Source organism: Venturia canescens, chromosome 9 (assembly GCF_019457755.1).
Source record: "Venturia canescens isolate UGA chromosome 9, ASM1945775v1, whole genome shotgun sequence".
Taxonomy (NCBI): Eukaryota; Metazoa; Arthropoda; class Insecta; order Hymenoptera; family Ichneumonidae; genus Venturia; species Venturia canescens.
Window position 1 is genome coordinate 16,802,364 of NC_057429.1, and position 26,309 is coordinate 16,828,672.

Sequence of the window (26,309 nt, forward strand, 5' to 3'; positions counted from 1 at the left end):
CGCCCGATTCTCCACGAAACGGTGGTACAGTTTGTCACTAAAAATGTTTCTGTTACTCGACATTGGCTATTATCCATTTGCGCAAAAACGGTTTCTAGCGGAAGAAAAAATGTTCAGTTTTCCGAGTGGTCGCTCCACTTTGCCCCAGTTTTCTCTATATTTCGAATATAAATAAATAACGAGTTTTCATTCTCGCGCCGGTATAAAGTTGGGTTTCTCACGTAAAGTCCCAGATTCGTCCTCGAAAAAGAGACCAAAAAATTATAATTTGTGATAACGAATCGATTACGATTCGCTGTGCGATGTGGTGAGGTGATAACAAGTTTTAAAGTGAAGTGATGACAAATTAAAAACATGGGAGCACGAGAAAAAATTGGAAGAAAAGTGTATGTTGAAGATGTGTGGAAAGTTCTTTGTGATCGGAACCATGGAGCGGGATGAGAGAATCGTAGAGTGAGAGCGAGAGGATCGTGAAGGAAGACGGAGAGAACGAGGATTATGTGGAGCAGGAAAAATAAGGTAGGAAGAAGATCGAAGACCGTTGTTCCTGCACACGTGAGTATTCACCAACAATTTTTCTCGCAACTATAAATACGCGAAATTTGACAAATGGTACAAATGTATATATTCCGAATCGCATATTAATCGCGGTTCAATAACTATATACATCGCAACATAAAGCGATGAACAAGAGGTAAAAAACGACACACACATTGGCTATACAGAAGGCTAAACTAAAATCATTTATTCATCAATTATTCATAAATTTAACGTTTTTTTTCTAAAATGTACAACGAACGAGCCCGATTACTAAATTCAAAAGTAAACGGCAGTGTCATAGTTGATTAAAACTGACAATATTTGGGACAGATAGAGAATTAAGGAACAAGGGACAATTGTATATATGAAGGGAATACAATAACACACCGTTCCGATAATCTTACGAACATAAAATAATCACAATAGTAACGGGCACGCATATACTCTTATGGCTTTCACAAACCAATTGTGAAAAATACATATAACTTTGATTTTCCAATGCTCTCGTTGAAGACAACCAACAAAGAGCGTACGTCTCGTGTGGATTTGCGCGTTGGAATCAAAATTTGAGGTTAAACGAAGAAATAGTGGCGGGAAAAGAAGAGTCAATGCTAAAAGTATATATATCGTGTGTCCAGACGACCTGTTGGTGACTAGGGTTTATATATATAGAACTATATGAGACTGAGATTTGTTTTCTCCGCAAATACACATGAGGTTAAGCGCGACTTTTACATTTCAATCCAACGAGAGAACGGACTCGATGGAGGTACGATTTTTCGGTTGCAGTCTCGGGCCACCCAAATAACTCAGAGGATTGTCGTAAGTTCTCTTGTCGTCCGCAAGAAAGATTGGTGATATGTTGAGAATCTTTATTTTCGCCCGTTCTGCAATAAGGTGCATGGGAAAACAACGAAAAATCGTTATTAATTCAACCGGAAGTCGGAAAAAAATCGTGAATTCTCTGTTCGAAAAAAAAAAGAAAAAAAAACAAAATAAGTTTGATAGAAAATCTTACCTGACGAGTCTCGTGATTCCACACTCGTTTCGCATCCATTCGGCGCCCCCTGCACAACAAACGTTAATGACTAATTCAATAGGATAATGACCAAGATACGTGTTCGAATGTATCCAAGCAAAATTGTTAGTCGCGCTCGGTCGAGAATATCGTCAATTTCATTTCTCTCAAGTATCTTTTGTTAGTACGAATTATTCAAGCTTCTCACTTACTTCGGCATTCTCGCTCATCGACTTCCAGTCGCACATAACAATGGATGATTAATGCAGCGTGGTATATATATAAGAACGAAATATGGATGAGGAAAGAGAGAAATAAGAGAGAGAAAGATAAACTTTTTGACGGCACATCGGCGAAACACTGAGTATGAGGTTATGTGAACGATTTTTTTTTTCATAAAAAGCAGATTACGGATGATGTTTCGTATCTCATAACGTTCAGCACTGCAGCCCAAAGCGTAACATGCAATGAAATGAACGTCGCATAAATTCGCACAAATTGACTTTTGAAAATGTTCCGATGGTCAATAAAGAGCGAATGACGCAATAGACAAACGTTGCGATTAAAAATTCATATATTTTTGCATTCTTATTCATTTCACGCTTTCATAACATGCTATAAAATAGTATTTGGCTCGCAACAGTCTCTACAGGAGGTGTCATCCTGTTTTTGTTATTCTTGCTCTATCGATTAAAAGAAACTCGGAAGTTTATTTGATTCGCGTTGTACTAACTCGCCAAACGGACTCCAGCATTTTATTGTTCACCTCGGTAAAAACGATAAACGTTTAATTTCCCATAAAAACCAATAAAATTAAAATATGAATAAAAATCGAGTGTTAATTCGAAGCGACATTGATTCAAAGTTATTTACGAAAAGTGAAGCTGCAAAAGTGTTTGTTAAAATGACAAAAATGCTTGAATTTACGAAAAAATGGAAATAAAAAGGTTCCACTATTCGAACATTTATCGTTCCCCCATCAGCAGCCAGAGTCCGTTTGGAATACTCTTGATATTTTAACGATAAAAATATCCTCAGAAAAATGTTTTATCCCACGAACGCATTTACATTTTGGGTAAAAGATTATTTGGTACTTTAGTGTAAATCAGAAGCAGCTCGAGGCACTTTCGTTCCACCTCGCGATCGGTGGATCTATCATACAAATATAAATATTTAAGCATTCCTTTAAAAAATATATTCATCGCAATTATTGTCGTGCACGAGCACAAGCGTCGAGGAAATGATACCTCTAAAGTTGTATGGTCCCGTGTGTTTCATCCGGTTTCGTAATGGAGTTTAACGGTATCACATTCTCCTCGATGCTCGTTCTAGACCAATTTTTAATCTGAAAGTACATACTTTTATCTACGTGAGCGAGCACACGTCGTTTGTGCAAACGAAATAACGAAATTTCATTGTCGTTTTCTCAACATAAACGATAACATCGAAATGACTAATTTTCAATTGGAATTATGACATTTGATTGAGCTATGAGAGTGAATGAAATTATGCGTGATTTGCACGTAAATTAATGAGACGCTCGCCACCAGTAAAGCCACGGCACACTATTTTCTCCTAATTATCTCGATTAATTCGAAATATTAAGTAAAATATAAAGGTTTTGCCAACTTAAAAGAAAACGTGAAGCTGTGATAAACCGTGAACAACGAAACTCAATTACATGGTGAACTCATTTGACAACTTAACGTAATTATTATGCTTGTAAGATTAATATTATACTCGTTTCGCAATAACTCGTAATACTACGCGACGTTGTGCCAAAATTACTGAATTTAGTTTCGCATCAATGTGATTCATTGACGTATCAGCCTTTCAAACTATCTGCTAAATCGAGCACTGCAAGCTTCATTTTAAAATACTCAAAATACTCAAAATACTCAAAGGGAAGTTCAGTCCTTCGCAGTGATGTCAAAATTTAGAACATTTACACTTGGCCGCATCAACGTTGCTTGGATTCTAAAAAATTGATGTAACGACATGGTTCGAAGAAAAAATCATTCGATGAAACATGTCATCGGTCTCAACAATAATTTTAGCACAATATTTGTTACACCGATCCATGGTTATCGATTATTTCGTGTTGAACGATCATAAAAAGAGAAACAACGAACAATTTGCTTGGAGAGTGTTTGATTGGTTCAAAATTTTGTGATAAATCATAAGGAACAATTTTTCATTCGACTTTGTGTACGTGTTGAAAAATTGATTTTGTTAAATGTTTTTTTGTTGTTCTTTGACTATTGTTATTGTGGAGAATCGAGCAATTTGGCGGTTACTCTCTCGACATAAATGCTCTCGGGTCTTTTGCCATGGCCGAAAGAGGTCATAGGTTGATAGCTGCCCCGTAGATCGAGGCTCGTTGGCCTCGTGGCGAATGGCGTCGAAAAATGATAATTGTTAGCGCGAGTCTCAACCTCAGTGCGAGTTCTGGGAACCTCGTTCGTTTTAATCTCGTTGATACCGGTTATGGAAAAATTCGTTTCCAACATAGGTTTTCCCCGTGAAAAATATCCGGATGTGCTGTCAGGATTTTTAAAGCTTCCAAAGGAATTTCTTACCGGCGCTGGCCTTATGATTATGTCGGTATCGTTGAGGTTTAACGTTTGTGTATTTTCGTCATTGTCGCTCGATGCTTTTTTCGGCTCTTCGCCAGTCTCCTCATCCTCATCCTCGTTCTCCTCGTCGTCCTCCTCTTCGCATTCCTCGAGCTCCGGCTCTTCTCTGAGATCCTCCATTGACTGTCGATGCAAATAAAGTCAGATTAGAATGAGTTACTCTGCCTTGTTATTCTGCATCAAGACAGCACTGAGAAACCACTTTTTTCTCAAGCCATAGGGTGCGCAATTTAGCAAAAAAAAAAATATTTTCCAGTGCTATTCGACGATTTAGACTTCCATGCAGCAAACCTCAACCATTTTGAAAACCCTTAGAGACATGCTGGGAACCTGTGATGAGAGACTTTACCTATGTCTAACAATAATTCTGAATTCATGCTTTTTTCTACACTTTTTTTCTGACCAAAATGATGTTCTGTTTTAATGAATTTTAAAAAGCCAAACCCTCGAAGCTTCCAAGCTCTAGAAGTATACGAAGTCACTCGACATGCGGACAATTGAGTTTTCTATTGCTACATCTCAGATAAACTATTTATCGTTGATTTACACTTTCATTCGATTTTTAATATCGTTGGCCACACTAAAAAGAAAGTACTGAAATGATGCAACTGACAACTGCCTGGATGCCAAGTAAACTAAGTATACATTGATTGATCAAGAGAAGAAAAAAATGTGAAAAAAGATCTTTACGAATGGATTCGGTTTCGCAGGTTTAGAGACGGTGCCTGTATTTACCCCTAGCAGCTCCTTTTTCTCCGCTTCTTCATCTGATGAACAAAAAATCATAAAAATTCTCATTATCAGGCGTTCATCCTGATTCATTGAGGATGAATTTGTTAAATTATTTGAGAATTTATACTCTGATGGATATTTCACCTCATCGATCAGACATAAAATACTTTACGGACCTTTAGCGAGAACTTTTTTGTCGTTGACCGGATCGTTTTTGTGTTCCGAATTCGGCACAGGCTTGTAATCCTTTGGAATGCTTTTCGCGTGCGTCCCATTCGGTCGTTTGTCATTTTCGACATTCGTTTTAAATCCTACGCTCTTAGTGGCCCCTGACGGTGTCAGGGGTTGTTGCCACCTTTGAGTACCCGAAGGCGAACCACCACCACCACCGCCGCTGCCGTTCGCTGCACTTGCGGCAGCTCTCCTGCGCTTTCGATCGCGTCCAGCGCTGCGAAGCACTTCGTAAGTGCAGCCAACGACAGCGGCCACGAAAATGCAACAGAGCGCTATAAAAATGTACGTTCCAGCTCCTTGTTCCTCCTTCGTCTCGTCCGGGTAGAGCGACTTGTAGAGAACTCGTTCCGGTGGGTCCTCGACCCAGGCCCGATCACGACCTTGCTGCAAGGACAAAAATATAAATGACAAACTGTTTCTAAGCCTTTAATAAATCACTTCATTTCCGGCTTGTCCTCGTAATTAAAAGTAACAAGCCCATTTGGAAAAGCTCAATTCCCAACGAGACTTTTATTCAATGTCATTTAAAAAACCCACCACGCTGTCGTTTCGTGGTGGCTCGATGCCTTTCGTTGAAGTGTGGAATACCGCACACTGGGCACTCCGAACACCAGCTGGCATCGTTGCTCGGACAGTCTCGCTACCTTTTTTCGTAAAGAGCATGTATTCCTCGAGGGGCTTCATTCCAGCAGCTCCGTTCATAGATACAACCACATCTGCAACGAATCGATTGACAATTAAACTCGCACTCGAGAATATCGTCGAATTTTTTAAAAATGACGTTTCCAAAGAAAAATAAAGTTACTGCTGAGGCAACCGGTGTAGCCCTTGTAAGCGCTGAACCGTTGATCAGTCGTGTTCAAACCACCCAGTTGAATTTCCGTTGCTCCCAGCGATTCCGTTTCCTCCTCGTCGTCATCGTCGCCGATATTCAGAACGGGAATTGGCAGCAGTTGCACAGGTTCTCGATCGATCAATAACGTAGCCGTATTATTGTCACGAACGTAATAAACGCTGTGTCGTGCTCCGTTGAGGAAGTTCCGGTCGTTCAGACGGACGCCGTAGGCCGAGCCTTCTCTGTCCTCTTCGAATATCAGTTGACCTTCCGACGTTAGGGCGACGAGCAGGTAATAACTTCTTCTGAAAAAATGATAACCTCGTAGCAATAAAAAAAAAATCACAAAATCGACTCGAGCTTCGTTGCTGCTTTCTTGGGTTGAAAAACCATTGAACAAATTTGACGCTCGTTTGACTAGTTTATAACGGGGCTGCTTAATTGAAAACGAGAATTGCTTCAATTGATGGTTGAATTTGAATGGCACCGATGCACAGTTTCATCAATTATTATTCGAACGCAATGAGAGGCTCTGAATTTAAAAGAAAGAGCGAATATGATACTGAACTTTTCTTAAATTTCGTCAACCTTTGTATGATACGGAGGATAAAAATATATGACGAATGGAATGTAAATATCAAAGATATCTTACTTATTCTCAGTTTGTAACAATAAAAGAGCGCTCGTTCTTTGACGGAGATCATTGGTCGAGAATGCCAATTGAACTTTGACCTGATTGATTTCGCCCTCGAATTCAAAGTCTCGTTGTAATACGCTCTCGCCACTGAAATCGGCACCTTTCTCGTCTGCACAATGTTCCCCGAAATAGGACGTGAGAGCGCAGTTGCAAGAAGATTCCTGTCTGCCGAAGTCTTCGGTGCACACGCCCAAATTCTTGCACGGTACAGCGTCGCATTTCATCTGACAATTGGGCAATACGCCTTTGCTACCCTCGTGATTAGCCTCGCTCGCTAAATTCGGCAAATCAACGAGGTATTCCCCGATCATTAAACCACGGAGGCATCCGACGTAACCCTGGATTAGAGTTCCTTCGCTTCCGACACGTAACAAGTTGTCGGGATCGAACCCACCGAGGTTCACCTAAAATGATTATCTCGTTGAGTCAAAATGACATTATTTTTTACATGAAACTTATATTTTTTGCGCTGTGCTTTCACGAAAAATTGAAGATATCGATTTTTTGTTTATTCCAAAATTTCACTCTTCTCTCCGACTTCAACCGACCTGGAAATAATCGGTCGGTGGAGCTGGCGGTCTTTGCGGAGCTAAAACTTCTTTTTCCGGATTGATCCATGGCTTGTTGGAATAAGAATCAAGAAGCAGGGGAACGGCATCGAGCGTTACGTTATTTTCATTAACGTGAAGAGTCGTAGAATTTTCGCTTCTGACAATTGCTATTTGCACCGATATTCCTGTGTTTACACCTGTGTTACGAAAAATGTGAATAATCGAGCAATTTTTGTTTCGTCTTTGGATGATGGAACCGAGTTAAAGAATTATAGCAAATTTATAATGCAACTGATTTACCTGGATGATGAACTGTTATATTTTTTATTTCATTTCCGGCATTGAAGAGATAAACGATACTCGTTCCATTGCTTATGTAAAGATGAACAAAATTATTGAGATGATCATTGGCGTACAGAATCAACGAGTGTGTATCGTAAGTCCTCAAATTGATGAGAATGTTCTGAACTAGCATGCTTTTCAGCAATACTTTTTCTTCGTCCTCGCCAGTACCGAAATAATTCTTCTTCAAAAATGCCCCCGTTGACGTGAACGTCAGTGCTTTGCTGTTTATATCTGAAAAATATTGAAGTTTCCATTTAAAAAAAAAAAAAAAAAACATTTCATTTCTAAAATTAATTTTATTTCTTAATCAACTTACTCGTCTCGCAGAAAGTTCCCAGATGGGCCCATCTGTTTTCGCAAACGCATTCAAAATTGCTCCAGAGTTCGACGCAGCGAGCACCGTTCTGGCACTTGTTCGGTTGACACGAAGGTTTACAATCTTTTATTATTTCGGATAAGTGCACCGACATGTAACTGTGAATGTCCAGTATCTCGCCGTTGACGACCAATCCTCGGAAACAGCCGATGAGACCTTGTCTTACAGCTGACGTTTTCAGGTGCTCACTATGCAGAGATAATAAAATAATTTGAGGAAATAGAAAAAAGGTTGAATGATTCCACGAATTTCGAGTTTTGGGAGACTCAGTTGTAGAAAATAGAAAACTCACGCCGTCGCTCCGCCAATAAACATCGAACCCTCGAAAGGTCCGAATTCTTCTTCCGGTAGCAGATCAACCATTTGAAAATCCGTGTTGATCATGAATCTCACATGATAATCGTTGTAATCGATCCAAATTTTCTGCCACTCGCCATTGTTCAATTTTCGCCGACTTATAACCTCAAGCTCACGGTTGGTGCCAGTGTTGAGAGTGAAATTGAAGGTGAGCCTGTAGTCCGAAGCGAGTGCGACCATGAACGAAGGATAATTGCTACGAATCGGTGGCTGATACAGCAAAATTGCTTTTTCTCCAGTCGTACGGAAACTGAATGCTATGTCGCCTTTTCGCCAGCCCGGAACTTCGATGTACGACTGTGACGTGGTGAAAGTCACGACGTATTTTTGAGTGTCTGAAAAAAAACGAACACTTTTCATTTACAATTAAAAAAAAAAAAAAACCGTATTTTAAAAGAAAGGAAAATGTTTCTTCAAGCAAAAGTTGCATCTAACAACGATCAAGAAATTCCAGAATTTTTTTCATCCAACTAAAGCTCATAAATATATCATTTCGGAACCAAAGTCGACACAAAGATTATTAATTCATTTTAAAAATCCTTTTTCAACGTCGATGGTTTTTCATTTAAAGACCGAGAATCGTTAATAATTGGTCAAAATTTCATTTTTTCAAATTGCTTCTACAAAATGATAAAAAAAAATTGTCATTAAAAAACGATGATATTCGCTTTGGAAGGATCGGAAACTGAACAAAGTGTTTTGCAAAGACATCATTAATTTACTGGTTTCGACGCATTCGAGGGGTCCGAGGGTTATTCTTCCTTGGGCATCTTCGACGAGATCCTTCGGTTGCAGAAAAACCATTCCAGTAATGCCAAGAGAATCGGGGCTCTCGTAATAGCCTTCATCCGACAGCCATTTACCGGCGGAAACGTCGCAATTGCAGCTCAAATCCGGATTAACGCATGTTCTGTTCACTGCCATGAAACAATGTCACAATAAAACTATTTTTTATCATCTGAAAAAAAGTCAAATGTTTCAAAGAAAAATGAAAAATAATGGTGAGGAAGAAAACTTACTGCCACAAGGACACGAGCCTCGGTTAACGTTGCCAATGTAATCGACGATCGATGACTTTTTCGATCCGAAAAACCACGTTGCGCTATGGAGTTCCAACGGTGCTCGATAACAATCGTATTTAATATACTGACTGCAATAAAGCGAGTGGGATATCAATTCCTGCAGCATTTCCGCCGAAAATTGTCGGTATGTAATGTTGAAAGAAAAATCTTCCTCGCCGATGGATCTAACGTCAACCTGCGACGGCAAATTATGCTCGACGATAGTTTTCGTCGAATCTTCGATCGATTGAAATTCACACTTGACAAGAGCCGGTGGGAACCTTCCGTTTCCATCAATGTCAATTTTGTACACGTCATCCTTCGTGTAACCGAGCAAAGCCAGTTCTTCGCAAGTTTTTCTGTGCTGCGCTGAAATATTACACAATTTCGTGTTTCTCAATTTGGTAAACTGTCTCTTAACGATTTTCAAGCCACTTTGAACACTCAATTATATCCCATCCTAACGAAGAATAATACAAGCATTTTTATTTACCGAAATGACAATTTTTTCCTATGTAACCGGTCTCAGTGCAATCGCAATTTATCCTGTTCTCCTTGACGGAACATTTGCCACCGTGCTCACACGTATTCGGCCTCTTACACGGATCAACGAATTGGCAATTATCCAGAGCAACTTCACCCACGACTCTCTCAGTGTTGATCACATATCTCGGCTCAATAACCTCGTTGTTGACCTTTATGTCTCGCATGCAACCGATCAGACCCGCATTGCTCTTTCCACTTCCAATAATGACCTTGCTACCGAGCTCGAAAGTCATTGCGAAAAGTTTGCTCTGCTTGTTCCGATAATCGACGAGTATGCTGAGCTCGCCCTTCGTGTAATTCAGCTCAACGGCGTGCCACGATGTGTTGTAAGGCGGAAATTTAACTGCTGCCGAAACTGTTATGTTGTCCGACAGTATGGGAATCAGTTGAAACCGGATCTCGTCGTTGACCAAACGGAGCTTAAAAAATCCATTCAGAACTGTCATTGATGCTTGTCAGTTGGTAAATTTCGAGAAAAAATAACAAATATTCTTTTCGCACTGTCTTTGAAAAATATAAAAATCGTTGAAAAATCAAAAATACATAATTCAACGAAGAAATTATATTTAGCGAAGATTTGGAATTACCTCCCAATATCCTGGGCCCTGATCGCTCTTCACATCGCCGGATGCGACGACGGCGATGGGTTTGGAGCTTTTAAAGTCAAAGTTGAGGTGCAAAGAATCGGTGCTATTGACGGGCCACCAGATGTGGCTGCCGGCGAAAGGATAAGTGATGGGAATTACATCGACGTCAGCCTCGTAGTATTCGGGCTCGAGGACGCCGATGTAATGTACCATAGGGTTGGATCGTTTGAGTTCGTAAATGATGGATTTATCATTGAAAAACACGTATTTTAGGGCCCCGGCAAAATTATTGTAGGATACGAGGCCTCGTTTTTTGTTGAGCTCGGGCCCACCGCCGATGTAAATTTCAGGATCGATGATCATGTTGTAATTGTCGCCGGGTACCTCGAGAACTTTCGTCTCGAAATCGAGGCTCACGTAAACGAGAGAAGCGTTGTGAAAAATGGTCAAGTTGCTCCAGTGGTTTGAGGACACGTGATCGCCCATGACGGTCTTTATTTTCGCTCCGTGACCAAAGTCGAGCTCGACGTGAACTTTTCGCTGCATTATCGCCGCTGCCACGTAATGCGGAGTGCCGTCGATCTCACCGGACGCATAAAATAACACCGAGTCGTCCCATCTCGTCTGTGCTCGTAGAATCACATAAGAATCGAGAAAAAAAAATATATATAATAATAATAAAACAAAGACATTTTAAATGGTCGAGACGATGAAAAAGGTCACGGAAAGTTGGTCTCGTGATACAAATTATTGTTGTATAACTTGACCACATCTCGTTCCAGCAAATTACTCGTTACAAACTAGTTTTGCACGACATTTTTCTCACCTTGAACATTAGGCTTATCCGGTTAACGGAGGAATGAACACGATCTTTCCAATCGTAGACCCGGAAAGACACGTACGACGAACCTCGCAGGGTCAAAATCGTTGCAGCTAGGAAAAGAATAAAAAATGTTTCATTCATTCACTGCGAGAAAAAATTGTAAGCATGGAAATGGCTACTGGGACTCGAGGAGACACGATCGTTTCCAAATCCTCATAAAATTTTATTTGACCAATGATTTTGTGCTTGGGCAGTTTGAAATTCGTTCTTCCAACGAGTCGTCTCGTTCGGAATTATTTTTCGTACTGTGAATTCCTCCTTATGCGATGGTTCTTTCAATTAACACGAGTACGCGATTACGTACTGTAAACATCGCATCTTTCTCCCTCGTAGTACGTTCCGAAACAATCGCAGGTCAAACTGTTGTAATGATTGACGCACTGGCTACCAACGAAGCAGAGATTTTCCCTCGTCCAGCACCTGTTGTAAAAAGACGTTTTATTTTACAACTGGAAACTTCAACTCCCACCATTTTTCTTCGCTTTTGATATTTGTTTTTTTTTTTTTTTTTTTTTTTTTTAACACTTTCTCGCTGCTCTTCCCACGACTCTTATCTTAAGATTTTCTTACTGTGAGTTGGAGCTCAACTTACTTGTCGATGCAGCCTTCCTTCACGTTCTCGTGTTTCGTCGCTATCAGAGGCCTGATCGGCAATAAATCACTGGCCGATTTTCCCGAGCTCAGTACCATGTCCCGGATACAGCCAACGAAAGATTCGATTATGTATTTGACCCCGTGCAAACGTTCCTCGGAGCTCAAACCTAAAACAGAGGATTTTTGTGCTGGCCTTTGAAACTTTTTCAATCAATAAATTTTCAATTTTTCCAAATCATCGGGATGCTCTGCTTTTCAGATTCGAGCTCACTCGGCTGATGTATTAAAATTTTGTCAGTCTTAGAAAAAGGTTTTTTTTCCCATTTTTTCTCATTTCTACGCGTCAGAGTGCTCTGGATATTCCATTTAACCTGATTCTTCAGCAGTAACAGGGAGCAAAAAAATGAGGGAACTGTTATCGAGGAATTTTCGATGAATATGATTGTACCTCCGATTAGAACGACGGAAGCAAGTTCCTCCGAGACTCCATAATTGACGATTCGCTCCAAAACTTGAAGAGTAGTTTCCTCCTGGGTGTCGTCGACTCTGGCGATCAATTTGGCACCGTGCACGTCTATTCTGACAAGTACGCTGTGCCATTCGTCTCTGTTGAGTCCTTCGCCGACGGTCAAACTCGTCGAGCGCTTGCCAAACACGTGGACCACTTTCAATTGGCCTTTTTCAACGATGACGTACAGAGCGTAGGGATCGAGAGTTTCCGGCCGATCCTTGACACTGTGATAGACGAGAAGACCGTGCGGCAACTTCGTTCTGAACTGGAACGATATTTCTCGGCACAATCTGCAAAAATTCGAACGATTCCTCGCTCCTTTATTGCTCATCGAATTTCTCCAACTATATTATTATAGCTTTTTGTAACTGGGGAGGAGTTTTGGAACCTCAATTGAAAGGTCTTGATACCACTCCCGTCCAGCTGGATGAACGTGTTGCTCTGCGCGAACATGAAGGTCTTTTCGTGCCCGGATTCCATGAACGTTAATTCCTCAAATGTCAAATTTCAAATTAACTCAATTCTTTCAAACTCATCGGTGATTCGGTGTCCAAGCAATTTTTCTCCTACCTTTCCACGCTTGTGCTTCGGGATTGGCGGCCTCGTGGGCTCCGGAGGTGAAAACGTTGGTCGAGGGGTACTCGCCGTCGTCGTCGATGGCGTGCTCGTCGTCGTTGTGCTTGTCGTGACAAATACGCTACCCTTTGTCACCATGTATGAGGGCAGAGTGTCTGAAAAGTCGATTGAAACATGTAAGTCAACAAGAAATTTGGGAAAAATTTTTAAAAATTGAATAATTTTTTCGTTTCTCTATGTCTTTTCCTTTCTATTTAATCAATTATTGAGTCAGTTATATGATTTTTTATTTTGATATAAAGTACCAACGTCTCAGTCGACGAAAATTTGAAGAAAGAAAATGGAATAGACTTTCGGAGGGTTTTGGACTCTTCGAGTGTTCGAATCGACTTACAATTCGGTCCTCCGATGCAGTGATGAAGACACTCGAGCTGGGAATTGAAACGATTTTCGTTTCCGAGGCAGCCACCGTAGACGAAGGTTTTGCACTTCCCTTCGGCCTTGCTGAAGGTCCATTTGTGTATGTAATGCTTGCACGGTCCGCTCTCGGTTCTGACGAGGCAACGATCCGGCAAAGATCGCTTCGTTGTTGTCACAAGAGTTCCGTTGTTTTTTCGCTCCTCGGGTATGTCCTCGTCCGCGGGATCCGTCGTACTCGCAACGCTCCCACAAATCATCATTGCGATGTTCAGCAAAGCAAGGACCACCAGGATCCTCCTTTCGCGGTTCACCATCGTTCTTCATTCGCTAAATCGACACAAACCTTCCAATTACCACCGATCCTACGCGATCATCCTTCCCATTATACCTTTTACCTCATGTCTCAAATTTTTTTATTTTTCTCCATTTTTAAGGGGTCCACCCCAACTAGAATTATCAAAAAATCGATTCTTTATTTATTACACTTTTCGAAAGTACACATCTTTTAAAATATTATACTCAAATTTTATCAATATCGTGCTCTTTCAACGACGTTTACTTGACTGTCTCAGCGCGCTCATACGAACCGCCCATTTTTTTTTCTCAAAATTACTACGTTTTTGGGCGACTCGTTGATAAAATCTCCGAAACTGTTCAACCGATCCTTACCAAAGTTTTACCGCGTGTTCTTTATGACTGTAGTTGAAGCGAAAATCATACGAATTTTGAAATTTTTAGTGGAACTATTTTTTCTTTTTTCTTTTTTGTAAAAAAAGATGAAAAAACCGTACTTTTTCGTAATTTGTGGAAAAAATGGCTGCCCCATTTTGACATTTTTGAAACAATAAAAAATAGCATGGTATGCGCTCTAGCCATTTACCTATTGAATCTAAAACCTTTTTTCTTCTTCGATCATCCATTGCAGAGATTTTTTTTTTTTGGATCTGTCTTCTTCCCCGCATTTTTCTGTACAAAAACTGAGTAAAATAAAACTAAAAAAAAAAACATTTTTGCGCATTTCAAGAGTGTATTTTTGACCCTAACACTTTTTACATTCATTTTCATAATTTATACCGGTGAAAAAAATTCGTGAAAATAGTAATTTTTTGCCCGTCCAATTAGGCTAGACACCCCTTTTAAAAAAATGAAAAATAAAAATTATTTGGCATGTTTCCTTTAAAATTATTATAAAATTTGAACATTTCTTTAAAAGTATATTTTCAAATTTTTGTTTTTCGTCGAGAACACAAAAATATTTGAGAAAACTACTTTTGATTTTTCTCGAGTATTTGAGAGCGGAAGGAAACGTTGATAATTTATGAATGACATTGGAAAATCGATGGGCCCCAGGCAAAGCTCGTAGACACAGTTAGTAATGAAATTTTTCGGTAAATTGATATTGGAGATTCGAATGCGGGCTGTTTCATAAGAACATAAAGGTTAAGCGATAAATAATCGTGCCCGAAGTTTGAGTTGCGTGTCCATCGTGCACGCAGCGTCGATAAAAAAGGAACTCGTTAATAGAGATTAGCGACGACGAGGACGGAAAGTTTCGTGGCGACTTTCCTGAATGAAAAAAAAAAAGTTGAATTATTTCGATTCCCTTCGTTCCTTTCCTTCCTCGGATGCTCACGCTCTACGAAAACGTGAATTTCTCGAGGAAACCGTCAGCTCTCTTTAATATTCGTTTCACGGGTTCGCCGCCCACGCCCCGAGTCTTTCCGCGTGAGCTCCGCTCCAAAGCCTTCCGGTTTAGTGTCGAAGTGCACAGTAACAAAATTTAAAGTAGCCGCGCGCCCGCCCCGAGAAATTTTCTTTGCCCCGGGGCGGCGGCTCCTCCGAGATGCATTTCAGTGATTGGCGAGGCTCATCCGCGTGGATTTACGACTTCCTGTCGCCGGGATTGACGAGCGCGCGAGCACGTAAAAATATTATTGTAAGAACCCCCACGGGACTTTTCGATCTATCGCGAACTGCGATCTACGCCGACTCATGCTCGCATCGACGAATCCCCGCAAGCCTCTGATCGATGACGAACCTCCGTGTACTCACCGACCCCGCAGGAACTAACGCTCGCGATACGAGCCGAGGAAAAACTCTGGGAAAAGCATGTCTCGAGGCTTATCGAGCGGGGCCTTAACGATAAGGAATCGAATACCTTAAACCCCGGTAAACAGAACATTCCGGGGACTCAAAAGCCACGAATTTTCACTGTTTCTTTATCTCCACGGGACCGGAGCAAAGTGGGGAGGAAGTTTGTACGTCTTTTTAAGGGCTTGCGAGAGGAGCCTCGTGTCTACTCTTCAAACTCTCGGACGCCGTGCGAATTGACTGTGATTTTTTAGATTTGAAAAGAATAAAAGAAAACTGCGAGAAAAGGGGCTTGGCCAAGGAACGTTTTCCTTCCTACTCCAAACTCTCGGTTTCGAGGATCGAAAATGCTGCTGGATTATTGGCAAATATTTGTCGCGAAAGTTACTACGAAAATAAAACTTTCGACGAAATCAACGCCTCGGACGTTAACGAGCTGAGTAAAGTTGGACGAAATGTTTTTTTATACGATCTACCGAATTCACTAGAACTCGAGCCGGAAATATTGAACTTGGAAGATTAAAAAAAAAAAAATTAAAAAAAATAAAAAAGTGAGAAAGGAAAATCGCTTTCCTCGCGACGATCCAGTGCAAACAGAGGAATTCGGAGAGCGAAATGCGAAGCTGTAAACGAAGATTAGGCCTCGGCTTATCTGACGCAATGTACACACGTTGACCGAGGGAAATGTTCGGCTGGATACTCGAAATTTTTTAACCGCAAACCCACTTAACGGGGGACCGATAATTCTCGGTCGCAGTGAAAGCGAAAGCGATGTAATTCATCGACGACATTGGCTGTTGGAGAATAGCCGTAAATCAGTTTAGCGAAAACCAACTGAAATATAAATAGTACTAAAATGAGATACTTTATCAAAGAAAAAAATGGTTTTTCTCCGAATCTTTGTGCTTCCGCTCGAGTTTACCGTATATAAAATTATAACGAATTAAGGAAAAAAGTACGCTGAGAAAACTCACGTGTTCCTTGATCGATGGAAAAGCGAAAGCTTTTCTGGCTCCCCGTGAACTAGCCACGAAATCGACTTTCTCGACTTTGCTATGGCAGCCAACGGCGACCTCGTACACGCGTATTCATCGACTCTGATAAATGACACTCGATAAGGCCTGATACGGATCGTTGCTTCAAGGACAGCTGATATTAGCTCTTAAACGTTCTCACAATTCATTAGTTTCCGTAAATATTTTCAAATTCGTAAAAGCAATAACCGAATAATTGCATGATTTCTGCGGTTCGAGCGGCAGCCGCTTTATATCAAATTTGTATGCTCTTCGGCTCGTTTGTTCCTCGGAGGATTGGAAGCCTCGTTGGAGCATCCGCGCGCCAAGAAGCACGTGTGAAAATTGACGCGGGCGCTTTAATTCGTCGTGGAAGCTCACGCTCGAACATGCAAGCACGAGAATTTCACTGGATCATTTAAGGAGTTTCGGTACAAAAGTCTAAGTATTAAGAAATTGATGAAATTTGGTGATAATGTTCTTCAACATCAAGTGCGAAAACACAAATTTTTTCAAAATTTTCTTCTACTTAGTTATCGAGTAATTGCGCATTAAAGCAGATTTCTTATGCCCGGAATATATGCCTATATATATGGAAACGCTATGCTTATACACGTGAACTTTAGTGATCAATTACTCGATAACTGTGTAGAAGAAAAATCTTAAAAAATTTGTATTGTCAAATTTGGCACTAAAGAATATGTTAACCAAATTTCATAAAATTCTGAACTTTTTGAAATTTTTTATGCTTTTAGCATGGTTTAGCATGGCAACATTGTATCGCCTGTACCGAAACTCCTTAATCGGACTTTTCATCGAGTTCGCACTCAACGAGCATGAAAAATGCCACGAAAACATTGTAGAAAACGCGGTTTTATCTCGAGTAAAACATTGAAAATATTATTTTCCGAACGTTCGTATACAAGAATAATCGTCCGAGTACTGTGCCCTGGCACTTTAATGAGTTACTCACGAGGAGTGAGAAATGAAACGTGGCCGGAGAGCAACCGAGTCATGTGAGTCAATTCTCTCGTGCCAGGCGCTTCCTCGGCGAGAGTCAATTGAATTCGAGGCTAACCGGAGAGTAAAGTTCCAACAAAGATGACCGCGGTTACGAACGAAGAGCACGAGAAGGGTCACAGAAAGACGATGAAAGAGATGAAATAGCGAGGGGCCAAAGATCACTTTTCCACCGGAACAAATTGGATTTCTTTTTTTCAAGTACACTTTCGACATTCACACCATGTGTTTCATTTGGAGGAAGAAAAACATTTTTTCGTGCTCCAGAAAATGAGCGAAAGTCGCGATAAAAAACGACATTTTTTTGCCTCTCGGGCCTCAAAGTTTTTACCGTTTCCGACAAATAATTTTCGCTCACTAATTACAAAAGTGACAGTTTCCTGCCGTCTTTTGGTCGGAAGAGTTTCGAGGATGTCGAAAAGCTCGTTTTTATTTACAAACGAGCACAGATATTTACAAATCGAACACAGAATTTAGCTTAATCCGCTCAACAATCGAATCGAAAATTGAGCAAAATCAGCGAGCCTTTCCTCCATCGAGAGCCCAACAAAAAAGTTCAATTCCCCAAAAAGCGATTGGTCCATCGAAGCGGCATCTGAAAACCCCCTGAAAAAAGGTGCGTCCCGTCAAAAAAGGCTTAAAATGAAAATGAAAATGATGGGGAAATTAGCCTGGAAAAGGCGGGCGATCGAAGTTGCGGCGATTCGAAGGGACGAAGTTGAAATTGGAGGCAGCGAGAACGCGGTGCGAGCCCGAAAGGATGCTCCGTTACAAAGTACGCGGAAGTGCGGGTGCGCGCGTTGATGATACGCAGACAGAATGAAAGAGCGTTACGAAGCGGAGTGTCAACCTTGCCGCGTTCAAGACCAATTATGCATCCGCGTGTGTGTTCCCGGAGATTTTTCAAGGCGAAGTGCACTTAGCGCGCCCGGCTCTTCGAGGAAGGACATCGCATCGAGAGCCTCCGAAATCATTTCTCTCGCCGGTTTTACGAAACGGTGACTCCGAGATTGTTTCGACGAGCTCTCGAGTCGACGCGACGCGACGCGACGCGCCCCGAGTAACTTGCCGAGGGAAATGCGAGCGCGGTGGTGGCGCGTGCACGCATCGAGACCGAGCGCGAATTAACGAATCGCTTCGTGTTTGGTTTCTCTCCAGCTCTGATCTCGAGACGAATACGACGTCGAGGCGGCCGATTTTTCGCTGGGTTCGAGCTCGGGGTCCACCGAGCGGGCAATTGCTCGGAGAAAAAAAGCTCGTCCGATCAAATATTCGGCTCGAACTTTTATCGATCGATGCCTCGCTTGAGCGGTGTTTTATCTCGATCGTAAGAAATAATTGGAAGCGTCGAGAAGCTTCGGACCGAGCGGAGGCCCGCGCGAGGCTTCGGGTCGACGCGAGAGATCGAGCGGCGGCCACGGCGACGAGCAGGATGTGACGTCAGGAGTGTTTCGTCGGGCACCGACGAGAGAACGAGCGTCGAGAGGGGCCGACGCCGGAGTCTCGACGTCGCAACCTCTCTCTCTCTCTCTCGTTCGCTGCTCCCCGCGTACAGGACGTGCCAAAAGTTGGGAGACTCTGCCGAAAGTGCGGAGGCTCGTCCCGCGGAGGAGCTCCGCGAGCAGCCCGCGGGACCAAGTTCCTCCGGGTTTCCCGCTCCGGGCGGCTCCCCTCGGGACTCCCCGCTCCGGTTCCCCGGCCCCGCGGGCGCCGCGCGACTTTAGGCCCGCCCTGTAAATCGCTCATCGAGCGCTCCGGCTCTCCGAGTCGTCAATTGTCTTCGCACACCGACCCTCCACCCAGAGCCCGCGCTTCCCCGACGCTTCTCTCCTCCGTTCGCCTCTCACGCATATGTACACGCGCGCGCTCCCGCGAGAGATGCGAGGCGAGGCCGACGCGGGCGGAGCGCCGGGGGAACGAGAAACGAAGATTCTCCGGAGCTCGGTCCCACCGCGCGCGCAGACACTCGCTCATTAAACCGCCCCCGCTATACTCGTCGCGGTTTATTCGCTTCTCGATCTCTCCCCGGCTCCGGAGAAACTTCGAGGGAGACCTCGTCGATCCCCTCCTGCCACTTTTCCTCCGAACTTACGAGCCTCCGGTCTTGCGTCGCGCGAAACCGCGAGCCCGCTTTCGTCGGGCCCCCGCGATCGATATATCGAGCAAACCGCGCTCCGGGCCGCCCGCCACTGGGTCACCCGAGTTCGTCGACGCAGAAGTAACGTAATCGTACTCCGCAACCCTGCCTCTCGACGAAAACACTTGTAGCACTCCCCGGTATAGAAATCGCTCACACTCGCGCTCCCGCGAGAGCGCTCACACTCCCCCGATTATCGAGTATCGCCGGGCGGCCTTCCTCCCGCCTCGCTATTCTTAACCCTAGAACGCATGACCGGGGTGTGAGCACACCCCACGCGAACTTCAAACTACGCTCCCGTCCTAACAAGCGACATTATCGACTGATTATCGACGGATTTTTTTATATATAAATTCAATTGAAATTAGTTTTATCGTGCATCATTCATTTCGTTATAAAAAAACGAAGAAAATGGTGTAGGATAAAGTCAGTTTAGCATCGTAGGACCGGATTTATAAGCAGAAAAAGAGTGGGGTGCGTTCAAACCCCGGTCGTGAGGTTGAGGGTATGAAAAAAGGCACGTGAGGCGTAGGGTTAATGTTCTTCTTGGACGCTGACCAATCCATTGTTCAGGAGACGAAAACCCTCGATTTTTTCATTCTTCACTCTCTTTTCGATCGAGGCGCGCGCACAGCGATTTTAAGGTGGTTCCTCCACGAGACAGTTAAATTAGGAAATTATTTAAATTTGGCATACGTATTGTTTAACATATGAACAACACCTCTATAAAATTTTAACAAGTTTCACCATCCCGAACCCGAGATATATGTAATTGAAGTTGACTCAATTAAGGAGGGTGGCTACCGACGATACAATGTTGCCATGCTAAACCATGTTAAATGCATTAAAAATTTCAAAATGATAAAAATTTAATAAAATTTGGTGAACATATTCTTTAGGGCCAAATTTGACGATACAATTTTTTTAAGATTTTTCTTCTGTACAGTTATCGAGTAATTGATCACTAAAGTTCAAGTGTATAAGCATAGCGTTTCCATACATATAGGTATACATTCCGGGCATAAGAAATCTGCTTTAATGCGTAATTACTCGATAACTAAGCAGAAGAAAATTTTGAAAAAAATTGTGTCTTCGCACTTGATGTTGAAGAACATTATCACCAAATTTCATCAATTTCTTATCATTTAGAAGAGTGTAGCCACCCTCCTTAACACGTAACATATGGACCATGCATAAGCAAACGGCACATTATTAATTCTGCCGCTAGTACTAAAATTAGGAAGTTCATAAAAAACGAGGAGGAGCTAGAGCAGGATATCACAGATATTGTGAAAAAAAATCAAGGTGATTGACCATCTAGTTTGACAGATATAGCCTCGGGAAGTACGAAGGTTTAGGCTGCATACGATATATTTTGCAAGCGAACAAGCGAATGTCGTCTGTATAGACAACCTTTTCTGTGTGTTGAAGCGTAACCTGGATAGTTCGGTCAAAAAATTTACTCACGATGTCGGATCAAAAATACTTGTAGAATAAATTTTACGAAAGCAAATGATATTTGTACTATATCTGCTGCCACCGAGTACGTATATAGGCTCTTTACAAAGTTATTGATTACGATCCGAAGGAATTATCAAGCCTTTTAATATGCTGACAGTACATAACTTTTGGTTGGGGCTGTCGCAGAGGATCAACCTTAAATCTCGATCGTTACATCTCCGCCGGAACAAATCGATCGGCGAGTCTGAAGAAACAATAAAGTTTTTTGGAGACTCGATAAATCGGTTACGAAAGCGATTTTCCATCGAATTTCTCGGCCTCGATTCGTTAGCTTGAAAAAGTCATGAGGAAATCCAACAGTCGGAACAAGAGAGAGCCACAAATTTGCGTATTTTTAGGCCCAAAATAACGTTGAACTTGGATTTTCAAGAATTCATTTAATTGATGATGGAACAATTTTTTTTTTTTTTTGCATGCCAAAGAGTTTACCTTTTTTTCTGAAATACCGCGAATCTTTCCTTTTGTCTTTAGTGTTTAATAAATTTGAATTGCTATTTATTGGAACGAGAGTGGAGAGAAAAGAATAAAAAAAATGGAGGCTCGTAAGGGGTCGGTGGTGATGAGAAGAAAAAAAAATTCTCGTCACCGGAGGCATTCGAGGCTCGGAGAAACTCGCGATTCACGAGGCTCGTGAAACTTTATGATGAATTTCCACGCGCAGCCCGTTCCCAGGAGAGGCCAAGGTCACAGTTCCGGGACAGAGTGCGATGGATGCTGGAAGCTCGGAGCGAGAGATGCACGCGCCCGCGCGCCTGCATCAATCGAGACTCGGGGAAACAAGGCCATGGCCAAGCCAAGGGGATGTGGACGACGCAGACAGCACGCTTCTCTCTCCTTCGCCTCTCTTCGCTCTCTCTCTCTCTCACACAGTGACGTTTGCCATGGCCTCCCGCCCCTTGAGCTCAGGGTTTTCGTTCGCCGGCCCTGACAGTGACCCCACCAATTTCTTCACCGCGCGAACGGTAGCGAAATGCGAAACACAAAAGAGAGAGAGAGGGAGAGAAAAAAAAACGAGAGGAAAAATACAAATTCGGAACTTTAAATTCGATCGAAAATTCGTTAAATTTTTAGTCGATCAATCATTATTCAAAGGAATGAAAACACATTTGTATTTCGGTGAATAAAAATGAGTGTGAGAGTCACCAAAATCTCATTGCAACGAGCAAGTGATTTGTATTCTCCCGTCGCCATCAATTTCACTCTTATTTCAGGCATATTTACCGGGTACACACGCTTCGCACGTCGCCTTACTGTCGCGCCCTCGTTGCGAGGAAACTCGATTATTCTTCACTGTTGTTCTCAAAAACTCGTGATCTTTTTATGTCCGCAGGCTTGAGACGATCGAGAAAAAGTCACACGGACGAAAAAGTGGCAATTTTTTTCATGGCTAATGATTAATTTGCGAAAAAACAAAATTTTATTTGGAACATTGCTCCGCACGTAGTTTTCAAACTCACGTGAAAAGTAACGTATTTTATCCGAGCCAGGAAATGTCTGGTTCGGTTCGCGATAGAAAAATAAAATTCGCTGCTCTTCCCGACGCTGCTGCTAACTCGAAGGAAAAAAAAAAAAAAAACTCGTACGTAAGTCAAAGTACAAGAAGTTATCGAATTTTTATTCAAACAATAAGGTTGAAGATGAAAGACGAGCGAAAAGGTTGTTACAAAGACCACAAAGGATTTTGAAGAGGAAAGATAAAGGGAGGGACGGAACAATAGTTCGAAGAACGCGGAGAGCCTTGGTGACTGGAAAACAACGGGCGAGCCAACCCCAGCCAACTTCATGCAACGATTTTAAATGATCCAATCGGCTGTCTCCATTCCTCATGCGCGTTAAACGGTCAACCGCGCGCCACTCGTTCCCTCCACATTTGTGTCTTTTCTCCTCAGTCCTCCGTTGTTTTCACCCGGCTCGTACCTTTTTTTCCAACGAAAAAAGCCACGTGACTTCACTATCAAACACGTAAGAATCACGCGCCACTCGTTTTCAACGATCCTCGCTTTTTCCCTCCTTTTCTCTATTGTACAATCGCTGAATACGGGAACGTGATTTCCCCTTCGAGGCAGATAATACGTTATGGTAATGTCATAAGCGCACGCGACTCACGCACTTTATGTTCCTACTTATATTTACATTTGAGCACAAACTTTTATTCCCGTATTCGCATTCGCGTGAGTGAACTTTTGTTTTTCCTCGTTTCGGTTTATTTGACGTCCATTTTGTCTACGGTGCAAAACTTGGCAAAACGCCGTTCGGAAAAAACATAACCTAAAAATCTCGTTTTCCTTCGCCTCGTCCAGTGACTAATGAAATCCTCCGAGTGCTTTAAAAACTCACGTCACTTCGCATTCTTCATTATTTTCGTACTTTTCGTATCAACGCCGATCGACGCATCTTTTATTATTTATTCGAAGCAAACATAAGTGTTACGGCTACGCGGTTACGGAGACATTTTTCCTCCGTGTATACTATATGTACACGTTCGGCAGTGTCAGGCCGGTCTGGTTGAAACCAGATCCCTCGTATGAAGTTGAAATATACACGAGCAATTATCGTGGGTGCAACACCTCGAGCAATACACCTTATTCTCTTCAGGATAATATAAAACGTCAATGTGCTCCGCGAGAACGCATTGCATCGTTTTATTTATGAGCTCGTCCCAATTTTCAGTCCGATGATCCCATTTTTATTTTATGACCGCTTTATCGAGGTCTCTCTCTCTGCATTCGATTCTCCACAATTTTCACGCATGCATTTCTCCAGTGGCTGATTTCGTTTAAACAATTATTATCATTGATTGATGAAAAAGAATAATAATTTTCAGAAATTCTTTGTTTCACCTCGTCGAGTATATGGAAAAGATATTTGTCTCGTTACAGAAAAGCACATTTTTTTGAACAATTATAGAAGCTGTGTCGCCACACACCCATCGGATTATTTATAATTTGTCGAAATTTGAAATTCTACCATTTCAGTTGACGGAAGTGGAAATAGCACAATTTCTATTATCAGACATCAAATTATTTGAATAAAATTTCATTTATCGACTAAAAAAATCCTCCCCCTTCCCATTAAATTTACCATTAATTTACGAGGTTATTTGACAGCTGGTATGGATTCAATAGTCGCATGGACTGGAGACTAATTAATCTAAAAGTAGTAGGCTTCGACACAGAGTTGAAACACGGGGATACTTGATACGTGCGGTGACAGGCCTCGTGGAAAACGCGGTAAGATATCATGAATGGAACATTACTCGATAGAAGTGCATCAAAATGGAGTCATTTGCATCAACTACCGTTTAAAAGATTTCGATTTCAACGATTTTTCAATTCAATTCAGTTGTTTCATTTTCATCAATCGTCAATACACCTGAACAATAAAATTTTTCGTTCGATTCTCTTCATCGAATAACGAACAAAAATCGGCGAGGCTTCGAATTCCGGAATTTGCCTCTCGAAATTTTCATTCCTCAGTAAAAAAAATGACAGCCAAACTCAATTTTACAGAACTGTCAGTACCCAAGAACTTTGGTAACAAAAACGCTTCGGAAAGTCATTTTTATTAAAAAAACAATGAAAAATTTAAAAAAGGAACACCATCCCCCCCCCCCCCCTTTCAAAGCTCTCATTATTCGCGCACCCATTTTATCTTCAGCTAAATGAGTGACTGGACTACATTAATTATTTTTTCTATCGTCATTATAATTGTTAGTTATTAAATTTATAACGTGGAGCTCAATGTAGCTAGTTCGTATCAATTAGAACCTTGTATCACGGATGAGAGCGATTCGTACGTAATTTTCCTCTCGCTGCGCGCGCTCTCGAACATTACAAAAAAGAATTGACGACAGTGGAAATTGCAGAAAGTGCCGATCGAGTTTTGTGGAAAATAAAAAATGAAAGATTTTACGTTTTCGGATTAAAATTACTCGCGGAATGTCCACGAAAATTCCGTTGGAACGGTTCTCCGATGAATTAAAAATAAAGAAACAATTATGAAATAGTTGCCCGACGTCATTCATCTAACCTCGCTTATAACAATGAAGCAACGGAGTTATCGATCCTACTTTTTTAATCCCAGGACTCGCGAGCGTATAGGACACATGTATAGAGCGCATAAAATATAAATACGTTTACTTACATCGTCACAAAATGAGAGATGGTATAAAAGAGTACGCGTGGGAGAGCATCAGTCCAATATTTGTTTCATGTACCTTTTCGTATATTCGGTGTAAATGAAAATGTTTGAATTATCGAATACCGAGGAAACACTCTTTCATGCACATTCGTCGTGCTATAAACACGGATTGCATCACTGTATTAACAATTCATGATTTAATAATAATAAGATTGGTGATTTGTAGCGAGGGACTTAACAGGGACACACACTTTTTATCATTGTTCTTTATCGACTGATTTCAATGACAACTCATTAAAATGTTGTATGATTATTCTAATGCTTCGTTTTCCGCAATAGTGTAACACTTTGAAAATATAATTTTAACGAAAAAATAAAAAATACGCGCGAACGTACACCGAAGATCAGACGACCTCCGACCTCTGCGAGATTCAGAGGCAAACTGAGGCGAGAACTGTGTGCACTAACGGCCAAAAGGTCCTCTTTGCCGTACAGTGTCGTTAGCTCGAAGGCTACGCTTCGAAAGCTCCCCCTTATTATCAGAAAACTCGGCAGCTATGCTCAAACCCGAAAAAGCATTTTTGTGCGATTTTTATTTTATCTTCGAACTTTTACACAATGTCACGCGCGCGCGTTATGTCGGGAGGGCTCTTGGAGCAAGTGCGCGGCGCGACGAAATCGCGCTCACGACTGGCGGTATCAAGACAACTCGTGAGCTGCAAAATCTTCGCGCCGCCGACGCGAGGTGGGAGAGAAAGAGAGACGGAGAGAGTGCGCGCGCGTGATTCCTCTTTTTTATCCACGCGAACATCACTCTAATTCTCATGAGAGTCTAGCAAAGACAAGTCCACCCACATCTTACATTATTACGAACAGGTGACTTGGTGA

General features: G+C 41.9%; 1 protein-coding gene across 3 annotated transcripts; it reads right to left on the minus strand.

Moving 5' to 3' along the window:
• Window positions 1-713: 713 nt before the first annotated feature.
• axo (axotactin) lies at window positions 714-26,110 on the minus strand. Of its 3 annotated transcripts, XR_006262088.1 has the most exons (25): window positions 25,425-26,110; window positions 13,474-13,826; window positions 13,074-13,234; window positions 12,892-12,995; window positions 12,441-12,793; window positions 11,991-12,159; window positions 11,703-11,818; window positions 11,342-11,448; window positions 10,516-11,139; window positions 9,876-10,347; window positions 9,341-9,751; window positions 9,044-9,238; window positions 8,257-8,656; window positions 7,905-8,152; window positions 7,544-7,819; window positions 7,241-7,440; window positions 6,648-7,096; window positions 5,966-6,300; window positions 5,698-5,876; window positions 5,103-5,544; window positions 4,885-4,961; window positions 4,138-4,317; window positions 2,806-2,903; window positions 1,559-1,607; window positions 1,323-1,427 (listed from the first exon to the last, which is right to left on the minus strand). XR_006262088.1 is itself a non-coding variant. In XM_043429036.1 (24 exons), the coding sequence occupies exons 2-24, from the start codon at window positions 13,811-13,813 to the stop codon at window positions 1,279-1,281; spliced, it is 5,991 nt and encodes a 1,996-aa protein (XP_043284971.1). In that variant the 5' UTR covers window positions 13,814-13,826; window positions 25,425-26,108; the 3' UTR covers window positions 714-1,278. The 3 variants fall into 3 exon arrangements, 2 of the variants coding, with proteins under 2 accessions (XP_043284971.1, XP_043284970.1); XM_043429036.1 differs by lacking the exon at window positions 2,806-2,903 and having other exon boundaries at window positions 714-1,427; window positions 4,930-4,961; window positions 25,425-26,108; XM_043429035.1 differs by lacking the exon at window positions 2,806-2,903 and having other exon boundaries at window positions 714-1,427; window positions 25,425-26,107.
• Window positions 26,111-26,309: the final 199 nt, after the last annotated feature.